This window comes from Colossoma macropomum, unplaced genomic scaffold (genome assembly GCF_904425465.1).
Source record: "Colossoma macropomum unplaced genomic scaffold, Colossoma_macropomum, whole genome shotgun sequence".
NCBI classification, from domain to species: Eukaryota; Metazoa; Chordata; class Actinopteri; order Characiformes; family Serrasalmidae; genus Colossoma; species Colossoma macropomum.
This window is the reverse complement of record NW_023496051.1, coordinates 2,250,374-2,261,931: the sequence shown is the minus strand read 5'-3', so window position 1 is coordinate 2,261,931 and position 11,558 is coordinate 2,250,374. Positions and strand designations below refer to the sequence as shown.

Below are 11,558 nucleotides of genomic sequence, written 5' to 3'. Positions count from 1 at the left end.
TTATTTCTCCTCCCCGACACAACATTGGAAGAGAAGCTTAATTTATTTGTTATTCTTTTTTTTCTTTCTTTCATTTCTCTTAATGCTTTTGGTATGCATTCCTCTCCCGCTCAGATTTGGAAGTGAAGGGAGAAGCAGGCAGTAAATCAATTCAATGTGATGTTAAAATACATAGATATATATATATATATATAATTTTTTTTCCTTTGAACCTGAACTTGTCCTCCTTCCATGGCTGCTGTTCACCGTCAGATTCAGAAAGCGCTCAGCGACAAAACGTGTGGATGGAAGAGATCGTCCATCTGCTTCGAACCTTGTAGCGTGAGGTCACTTCTCAGCGTGGAACTGCGGAAGCTTTGACTTCAAAGGAACAACTTGAGTGGACTTGATACGGCTACCTGAGAACGCTAGCATAAGCGGTGGATGTCCACTTTGGTTCAATGTTAGCGTTACTGTTCTTGAATGAACAGAGCTGGACTGAACATGGTGCTGTTACACCAGGCCAAACTACAGAAGAACACTGTATCCCTCCCTTTTTCTCGTTTTTCTCCCCGGCTTTTGAGGACCCAACTACCTTTTTTTTTCTTTTGTCTCTTCATAATTTGTCCTTTTGTTCCTTTATTTTTTCTTTAATCTGCACTTAAACCAGGGCCCACATTGAAAACCAGTGCTTTCGAACACAACACTTGTCCCGCACCACCATACTATGGACACTAGTGCTGATCTGGAATCAGGTCGCCAAAACTGACCTGCAGACAGCACTGGATGGGTACGTCCAGTGGCATCAAGCTGCTCAGTCAAGCTGATCCAGGATCAGCCCCTGTTTGCCTATAATCCACTGGGATGCTAAATGTAAAACTGATCCTAGATCAGCGCCCTCATTCGTACAGCCGCTCGGGTCTGCGTAGCCTGTTTGCAGATCAGTCTCTTGCAACTAAAAGCAGTAAAAACCCGAAGGAATCTGATCTGAGATCAGCTCTGCTGCTCGCTGGCTGTGATTGGTGCATTTCCCCTCAAGTGTCGTAGCACAGAGCTCATTGTCAGCAAACGTCACTTTAAACGCTCTGTAACCGCGGCGCTTTTTGGAAAGCAGCCCTGAAGGCTTAGCTCTGAGAAGCTTGATGCGTGCTGCCCCCTGCAGGCTCTCTGAGTGAGTGCATGTGTTCTGAAAGCTTTGGTTGAAGGGGAATTCCACTGATATTTCAAAATTTTTGTATAACTCAGTCATTGAGTTGTAAACAAAGTCATTGAGTGATTTGATGAAGGATTGTCGAGAAACCTGGTGGTGATGGGAACCAGGGGTCATTTTATTTACTATCCAAAACCACCATTAAACCTGAATGTGTTCTGATTATTTTTATATACGGTATTGATTATAGTAATAGTGATATAAAAATAGAAAATAAATACTCTTTGGGGACTGTTTTGTCCTACTTGTACCACTCCGCCTTGAATGGCTTTTAAAAATAAATGTTTTAGGCCAATTTGTAACCATATGATGTAGTAACATTGTATGAGGAAGCTTTATTTACATCTTAACCATTTAATTATACACACATTTTGAGAAATTGGTGGAATTCCCCTTTAAGGGAGAACGGGCCTGAAGTTAGATAAAGCTATTCCGCCTGGGAGACGCCAGGCCCTGCTGAACTTTGTGGCCATTCTTTGTAAAACATGCACTCTGATTATAGCTGTAAGTCAAACTGCAATACTTACAATAAACACCAAGATTGTCAAATCTGAAGACCAAAACAATGTCTGTGTGTCTTTCCTGTCTGTTTTAACTGCCGCCTGCTTTTAAAGGACTGAATACAAAAATAGCAGCCATGAAGTCTCCGTTTTGTCTCTTTTGTCCATTTTTGAAGATAACATAAAATCTGAAATGTGGAAATTAATGGGTTTCATATATATGACATATATTAGCATATAGGGATTTCTCTTATATATCCAACTTATATTTGTTTCATACAGACATTACATGTGACATATACGCCAACTTATATGAAATCAGCACTTTCAAATATATTTTAAGCCATAAATCAACATGTGCAAACATCAACTTCTGTGTAGCACCTATTTAACAATACATGATAGAAAACATTCATATATAGGTATCGTATGTTACTCGGATATGTTGGCTTCATGTTATAGAGTGTATGGTTTTTATATATCTTCTTACCTCCTAATGAAGTGAAAATTAGTATAATAGCTACAAAATGTAAATATAAACAAAATGCAATGATATGCAGATCATTTAAACCTTAAATTTAATTCAATAGTACAAAGACAGCGTATCAAATGTTGAAACTGAGAAATTTTATTGTTTTTTTTTTAAATATTTGCCCATTTTGAATTTGATGCCAACAACAAGTTGCAATAAAGTTGGGATGGGAGCAACAAAAGGCTGGTAAAGTTGTGTAATGCTAAAAAAAAACACCTGAAGGTTATTTGGCAACAGGTCAGTAACATGATTGGGTATAAAAGAGCATCTCAGAGAGGTGGAGGGTTGGGGAGGGTTCACCACTCTGTGAAACACTGCAGGATCAAATAGTGCAACAATTCAAGATCAACATTTCTCAACATAAAATAGCAACAAACTTTTGTTTTTCATCATCTACGGTTCAAAATAACATTAAAAGATTCAGAGAATCTGGAGAAATCTCTGTATGTAAGGGACAAGGCCAAAAACCAGTATTTGCTGGCTGTGATCTTTGGGCCCTCAGATGGCACTGCATTAAAACCTGGACATGATTCTGTAGTGGAAATCACGGCATGGACTCAGGAACACTTATGAAAACCACTGTCTATGAAAACAGTTTGTCGCTGCATCCACAGATGCAAGTTAAACTCAAACCATAACAAGAAGAAACCATATATAAACAGGATCCAGAAACACTGCCACCTTCTCTGGGCCGGAGCTCATTTAAAATGGACTGAAGTGAAGTGGCAAAGTGTCCTGTGGTCCGACGAATCAACATTTGAAATTCTTTTCAGAAATCATGGACACTGTGTCCTCTGGGCTAAAGACCACTCAGCTTGTTATCAGTGCACAGTTCAAAAGCCAGTATTCATGATGGTATAGAGGTGCATTAGTGCGCATGGCATGGGTGACGAGCACATCTGTGAAGGCACCATTAATACTGAATGATATGTTTTGGCAACATATGCTGCCATCCAGACGACGTCTTTTTCAGGGAAGGCATTGATTATTTCAGCAAGACAATGTCAAACCACATTCTGCACGTATTATAATAGCAGTGCTCTGTATTAAAAGAGTCCGGGTGCTAAATTGACCTGCCTGCAGTCCAGACCTGTAATCACTGAAAACGTTTGGAATAACATCTATCTTGCTCAAGCTATATACACCATATGGCCAAAGGTTTGTGGACACTTGTTTATCCAATGTTTCATCCAAAACCAAAATTATTAATAAGGAGTTTGACCCCTTTGCTGCAGTAGCTGTCTCTGTTCTTTGGAGAAGGCTTTACACTAAATGTTGGAACATTGCTGTGACGATTTGATTGCATTCAGCAGCGGGAGCACTAGTGCGATCCGGTATTGATGTTGGAAGGTCAGTTCTGGATCACTCTGACTCATCCCAAAGGTATGGGATGGAGCTCCATCACTCTAGAGAACAGCTCCACTGCTCCACGGCTCAGTGCTGGGACGTTTCATTTCCCTCTAACCTACACTTGACACTGAGCATGTTGACATTAGGCTAATGTACAGCTGCAACAGAGCATCCTGTTCTACTGTCACTGCTTTTCTATGGAAAGTGAACAACCTGTGTGTACATTTGAATGCACCGTAATGCAGCTGAACTCACTAATAAGAAGGGATGTCCACAAACTTTTGGACATACAGTGCATATACTATAAATATTGAAAGAGGAGTGATTATTATTATTATACTATATATTATTTGTAATTTTGCTCCACGCTTTTAGTATTTCACTATACACTGATCAGGCATAACATTCTGACCACCTCCTTGTTTCTACACTCATTGTCCATTTTATCAGCTTCACTTACTATATAGGTTCTACAGTTACAGACTGTAGTCCATCTGTTTCTCTGATACTTTGTTAGCCCCCTTTTACCCTGTTCTTCACTGGTCAGGACCCTCACAGGACCACCACAGAGCAGGTACTATTTGGGTGGCGGATCCTTCTCAGCACGGCAGTAACACTGACGTGGTGGTGGTGTGTTAGTGTGTGTTGTGCTGGTACGAGTGGATCAGACACAGCAGTGCTGCTGGAGTTTTTAAACACTGCGTCCACTCACTGTCCACTCTATTAGACACTCCTGCCTTGTCAGTCCACCTTGTAGATGTAAGGTCAGAGACGATAGCTCATCTGCTGCTGCACAGTTTGTGTTGGTCATCCTCTGGTCCTTCATCAGTGGTCACAGGACGCGGCCCACAGGACGCTGTTGGCTGGATATTTTTTTGGTTGGTGGACTATTCTCAGTCCAGCAGTGACACTGAGGTGTTTAAAAACTCCAGTGTAGAAACAAGGAGGTGGTCATAATGTTATGCCTTTTCGGTGTAGTTTCACCTAAAGGTGCAGTGTGTAAGATTTAGTGGCATCTAGTGGTGATACTGCAGATTGCAACCAACTGAGCCTATGGTAGCGTTATGTTTTCGCTTATTTGATAATGAGGATTCACCCTCCTTTCCTTTTTTATTGCGCTAAATAATGAATATGATCATCCATTTGAATCTGTTGGAAGAGAACCCGCTCCCTATGTTGATATGAAGGGCTCATTCTAAACTAAACGTTTTTCAGTTTTTGACATAATTTGAAAATACCTGTTGCACTTTACATTGTGTGTACATTTCATGATGAATGAACCAAAAGAAACGGCTCAAAATCACTTGGAAAAAAACTCTGGTTCCATTGACTCACATTAAAAGTAAAGTATGTTTTTTGCTTCTCTTGTAAAGTTGCCATTTTGGAGATACGAGGTTTTGTTCCGACAACAGTGATACTAATGAAAACGTTACAGTGTAGTACATTCCACTTTCCACTAATAGATCCCCCCTAAATCTTACACACTGCCCCTTTAAGTAGAGTTTCCACTGTATTTAATTCTATGTAATACAGTGCTGTATGTAATTTCACCCCATTAAGAAGCCATGGAACTGTCCACGTATGTGGGCACAATGTGAGGAAGAGTTAAATAATAGTATTAAACAGTAAAACTGTTACTTTTCCATGCTGTATCCTGCAGTAACTCCAGAGCCATTTTGCTTTAGAACATATTCCGGTGGGTTTGTGGGCCAATCTGATAGCGCCATCTAAAGTGCAGAAGTGGTGTTGCGTGTTCCATCGAATAGTGGTCCTTTAATGGTATACAGTATGAGTTGTAATGTATTATACTGTGCAAAACTCAGAGACCACCCTTTTCATTTATATTATCCAGTCAAAACAGCCATGAGGTTACGTTCTTTCAGCATCAGGAAAAAAAGCAGAAACGTACACAGAAGCCTCAACAACTAAATATAATACTGTACACAATATGCAATACAATAATACAGCATTTTCAATATTTAGTGTGCACATGTTGCCTTTATCACAAGAAAACTTCCATTCTTTTCAGGAGACTCGCTTTCAGTTTCTCACAGAAACCTGCAGACACGCCTCCAAAGTTCAGTCTTAGAAGTTGGCTGATCATTTTCTGAAGTAATCAAACACATTCAGTGATGTTGAGGTCTGGACTCTGGGGTGGTCAGTCCATTGTTCAGCTTCTTTGTTTGATGTGTCCGTCTCCTTTTCTCAGTGAGGTTCTTCTTGACAGCTACACATCCTTTCAGACCCACAGCGCTGAGTCGTCTTCTCACAGTGGAAGGATGGACAGAAACACCTGTGGATGTTTTCAGATCTGAAGCAGCTTGATTTTCTCCTCTCTCTCAGAGATGAAAGCTTTAAGTGCTGTTTATCTGATGGGGGCAGTGTTGGTGTCTACCAGCTCTTCCAGGTGGTTGTTAGGAGCCCCATTTTCTCTTAATCTTAATCTTTTTTGACCTCCTGTTTTTTTTCATTTATTTTCCTTTGACTTGACTTTAAGTGGGTTTTCCAGGTGGTTGTTAGGAGGCCCACTTGCACATAATGGCCATTTTGACTGCAAAAAAAGGCAGATCTCTGACTTTTGTACTGTAGATATCAGTCAATAGATGAATAATAGTCCTCAGAACAGCTGCTTAGGCTTGCAATACGACTGCCTTGTCACTTTCCAAGAAATGTTGAACTGTGCCATTATTTACAGCAACATTTTCCTAGAACGCCACCTGACCAAGTAGACACCCATTAAAAACGTATAGGTTAAAAACAGAGAAATAGATCTAGACATTTTGTGCCATTTGTCTAGTATTGTTTCATCAAACCAGGCAGTCCCATGTGTCTCTAATAACTGTGTAGTTACAAATGAATAACATGTGCAACAACAATGCAACTACTCATGATTTAGTCAGGTTACAGATGGATTACAGAAGTATAGCCTATGTAATTACACATGTGCATCAACTTCAGTTCTTCTGTAATCTATCTGTAACAGTGTCTAAATCTTTAGTAGTTACATTGTTGTTGCATATGTTGTTCACTTGTAACTACACTGTTATTATAGCCACTTAATATAAAGTGGGACCAACTGGGCTTTGTTAACACGGGGATGTGCACCTGGCCTTAACTTGAACTGATTAGTCAGATTAACAGCAACATACTGAGCACTAACATGGAGTCACCACTAGATGTCAGTATCAGCCTATGAGTTTAGAAACGGGCAAGACTTTCCATCACATAGACTTTTAACCACTGCTTTAGATATGAATGCAAGTCTTTTTCCCTTCAAATGTTTTAGTAACGCTTTCTACTTTCCATCCTCTGGAGCTGGTGCACTGTTATTTATCAAGCTAGAAAGTAAATAATGATTGTATACTCAATTATTTGGTGAGTAATACACGCTCATAAATTAACCACTAGATGGCAGCATCAGTCTATGACTTTCCTGCTGACAGAAATTATAGAAACCTTTAACCCTCTAATTATATGATGTTGCCTGAGAGTAACAAACCTATTTTCATCATTTTACAATGATATGATACATATTTATCATCAATAAAATGAGTAATAATGAAGGGACTAGTTTGAATAAAGCTGTAAAATGATTTTACTTGCGTATTATATTCAACGCTGGGCCTTTTTATACCTTTTTCTGTAGATGACATGTTTCTACACCGGACCTTTTCCCTCAGAAAAGCAAGTTTTCATCATTTTTCATCCATCAAAGTTACGATTTGCATCTGTTGGATTGTGAAAATTCACTTTTGAATGAAAATTTTAAGGCACAATTGTTCAACTACAGGCAAAACTGTTTGACATGCAATAAAATAGCCAATAGCAAGTAAGGTGTCATTCATGCAGCCACTTGAGGGAACACTGCAGTTATTCTTTAGTTTTTCATTTAGGTTTTTTTAATTTTAGAATAATTTTGTGTTATTGTTTATTTTGTGCAATATTAGTGGCTTGAAGACCATTCTAGTTAATACAGTCATGTAGCATTCAGTATACATTATGTTTTATTAATTAAATGACTCTTTTATTTATTATGTTTTAGAATGCCTCAAACTGTTATTTGTGTTATTTAAAGTTAAATAAAATTAAATAGATTTGGTCTTTGTTACACCGTGTTGCCTCAAGGCAACAAATCCTAAAAGGACCTCTGCACACTTTATTTTTCAAAAACATTGCTGTCATTTTAATAATCAGTCTATTTCCTTTTCAAATATTTGCCTCAGTTTTTATATTGGAGGTCAGAGGCTTTGGGTTTGGAGGGCTTGGGGTGAAGATTTTGAAGGTTGGAGGATTTGGAGGGGAGGCTTTGGAGGGTGAAGACTTTGGAGGTGAGCTTTGGAGGTTGAAGACTTTGGAGGGTGAAGACTTTGGAGGGTGGAGGCTTTGGAGGGTGAAGACTTTGGAGGTTGGAGGCTTTGGAGGGTGAAGACTTTGGAGGTTGGAGGCTTTGGAGGGTGAAGACTTTGAAGGTTGGAGGCTTTGGAGGGTGAAGACTTTGAAGGTTGGAGGCTTTGGAGGGTGAAGACTTTGAAGGTTGGAGGTTTTGGAGGGTGAAGACTTTGGAGGGTGAAGGCTTTGGAGGGTGGAGGCTTTGGAGGGTGAAGACTTTGGAGGGGAGGCTTTGGAGGGTGAAGACTTTGGAGGGTGAAGACTTTGGAGGTTGGAGGCTTTGGAGTTTGGGGGTGAAGACTTTGGAGGTTGGAGGCTTTGGAGGGTGAAGGCTTTGGAGGGTGAAGACTTTGGAGGGTGGAGGCTTTGGAGGGTGAAGACTTTGGAGGTTGGAGGCTTTGGAGGGTGAAGACTTTGGAGGTTGGAGGCTTTGGAGGGTGAAGACTTTGGAGGGTGAAGACTTTGGAGGTTGGAGGCTTTGGAGGGTGAAGACTTTGGAGGTTGGAGGCTTTGGAGGGTGAAGACTTTGGAGTTTGGAGGCTTTGGAGGGTGAAGACTTTGGAGGTTGGAGGCTTTGGAGGGTGAAGACTTTGGAGGGTGGAGGCTTTGGAGGGTGAAGGGTGAGAGACTTTGGAGGTTGAAGACTTTGGAGGGTGAAGACTTTGGAGGGTGAAGACTTTGGAGTTTGGAGGCTTTGGAGGGTGAAGACTTTGGAGTTTGGAGGCTTTGGAGGGTGAAGACTTTGGAGGTTGGAGGCTTTGGAGGGTGAAGACTTTGGAGGGTGAAGACTTTGAAGGTTGGAGGCTTTGGAGGGTGAAGACTTTGGAGGTTGGAGGCTTTGAGGGTTTGGAGTGTCAAGACTAGAAGATTTGGAGTTTGGAGGCTTTGGGGGTCGGAGGCTTGATTAGCCAATTTTAAATGCCTGTATACGTTTCCACATCAACTCTACATACATTAATTCAATATAGAACCCATAAAGCCCCGCCCCCACTGATCTACAACACACACGGACCAGCAGTGACTGACTAGCTAGCGTCATCTCTTTCTCTTGTATGTAAGTAAACTGCTGTTGCTGGTCCAGAGTGTTTTTATTCAATGAAAACTAAGCAGTAGGTAGAAACGTAATGAGCGTTCAGATTCATCAGTAGGTCATTTTGTGAAAATGCGTGAGAAATGTCACGCGTGGCATGAGAGCGTAAGATTAGACCACATTGCGTGAGTCTTACGTCCAAATATCTGAGAGTTGTCAGCCCTGATGTTGGTATTGTAGCTGAATGTTCCCTCAGAAGCGCCTGTTTCTGTTCCTCGAACACTGCAGTGGATCCTCACAGGGAGAATGTGGAGCCTGAAAAGTAAATATGTATTTCAGTATTTCAGTTTCTGCCGGTTATCTGGGTAATGTTTTCATCTATGAGTCATAACCGATAGTTGCTGGGTTGATTGGCAGCTCGCAGTGTGACGTTGGCCCCCCCCCGGGGGCTCTCATGGTTTATGAGTCATCAGGTGCAATTTGAGATCTGTATTTACTCACTGAGACAATCTGTCAATCACAGCATCCGTACAGAGCCGGGGCTGAGATACATACACACGGCAGGGATTTCCTTCTTGTCTCAGACACTCGGAGAAACGTTTCTTGCTGTAAGAGCAGATCATGCAGCGCCCATGCTTTCACTTTTATGTCCTCAGCCTCACCCTGCTGAGGTAATGTAGGTGTGTTCCAAATTAACCACTGGCCCCCTACGCGGCTCATTCATATCTAGGGAACAGAATCTGGTGAACTGATCAGGTCTTAAAGGGACGAGATTTTTGCTAGAGCACAGAAGTCTGTGGCATTGACCATAAAACTAGAAAAGTGCATTTCCTGAAGAAAATGCAGTGTGACTGGTTTGCTAAGATGTTGTTAGGTGGTTGCTATGGTATCCCAGGTGGTTGCTTGGCGGATGCCAGGTGGTTGCTATGGTATCCCAGATGCTTGCTAATGTGTTACTAGGCGGTTGCCATGTTATCCCAGGTGGTTGCTAGGGTGTTTCTAGGCGGTTGCTATGATATCCCAGGTGGTTGCTAGCCTGTTGCTAGGTAGTTGCTAGGGTATTCCTGACAGTTGCTATGGTGTTGCTAGGTGGTTACTATGGTATCTCAGGTGATTGTTAGGCTGTTGCTAAGTGATTGCTATGATATCCAAGGTGGTTGCTAGGGTGTTGCTAGGTGGCTTCTGTGGTATTCTTGATGGTTGCAAGGTGATTGCTGTGGTATCCCAGGTGGTTGCTTGGTGGTTGCTATGGTATCCCAGATGCTTGCTAATGTGTTGCTAGGTGGTTGCTATGGTAAACTAGGTGGTTGCTAGGATGTTGCTAGGTGGGTGCTATGGTATTCCAGGTGGTTGCTAGGGGGTTTCTAGGTGGTTGCTACGATATCCCAGGTGGTTGCTAGGCTGTTGCTAGGTAGTTGTTAGGGTATTCTTGATGGTTGCTACGGTGTTGCTAGGTGGTTTCTATGGTATACAAGTGGTTGCTAGGGTGTTGCTAGGTGGTTGCTGTGCCAAGGTGATTGCTATGGTATTCCAGATGGTTGCTAGTGTGTTGCTAGGTGGTTGGTATGGTATCCCAGGTGGTAGCTATGGTGTTGCTTGCAGGTTGCTATGGTATTCCAAGTGCTTGCTAGGGTGTTGCAAGATGGCTTCTGTGGTATTCTTGTTGGTTGCAAGGTGATTGCTGTGATATCCCAGGTGGTAGCTAGACTGTTGCTAGGTGGTTGCTACGGTATACCAGGTGCTTACTAGGCTGTTGCTAGGTAGTTGCTATGACATTTCTAACAGCTGCTATGGTGTTGCTAGATGGTTGCTATGCTATTCCACATAGTTGCTAGGGTGTTGCTTGATGGCTACTCTGGTATTGCTGATGGTTGCTAGATGGTTGCTAAGGTATCCCAGGTGGTTGCTATGGTGTTTGTTGTTTCATGAAGTTTCGTCAATTTTTGATAACCCTAGATTCTTATAGCATGTTGTCTTGATATTCGTATCTATAATGTGGACATTTAGTCATTGCCAAATGGAGTGACGTGCCTCACAGTCTTGCACTCTGGGAAATTTAAGCTGATGTAACTAAGGCGTCCCAAACCACGCACTTCTATGGTTTAGATCACTACAGTAATGAATGCACTTCTATCTTTTACATACTACAGGGAGATTCACTCGAAAGAGGCCCCAAATATTCTGTTGTAACTCCCGTTAGGATGAAGCGATCTGAACCAAAAAATACGCTACATACCTTGACGTATGTGTAATCGATTGCATTACATGCAATACTGGAAGTGATCTCCGTTTTCTGCCAGTCATTGCGACACGGCGCTCCATGTTCCTGAATGTTCCTTGCCTGAACAACAGCACCTACCTCATCGCTCTGGCTTGTTCAAAGCTCCATATACTGAGGAGCTCATTGCACGTTGCTTCGTTCAGATTGCTTCGTCCTAGCAAGAGTTATTACTGAATATTCAGGGCCTCTTTCAAGTGAATCTCCCTGTATTTTGGGCTGTGGTGTGCAGTTGAGACATGGCCTGAGTGATTTTGACATTGCAGTATGACATAAATTGAAAGGGAAAG

At 41.7% G+C, this 11,558-nt stretch overlaps 1 protein-coding gene across 1 annotated transcript; it reads right to left on the bottom strand.

Moving 5' to 3' along the window:
- Nucleotides 1–7,790: 7,790 nt before the first annotated feature.
- LOC118804567 (extensin-like) lies at nucleotides 7,791–11,354 on the bottom strand. Its single transcript, XM_036565067.1, has 2 exons — nucleotides 11,350–11,354; nucleotides 7,791–8,796 (listed from the first exon to the last, which is right to left on the bottom strand). The coding sequence occupies exons 1-2, from the start codon at nucleotides 11,352–11,354 to the stop codon at nucleotides 7,791–7,793; spliced, it is 1,011 nt and encodes a 336-aa protein (XP_036420960.1).
- Between the last annotated feature and the right edge of the window lie 204 nt (nucleotides 11,355–11,558).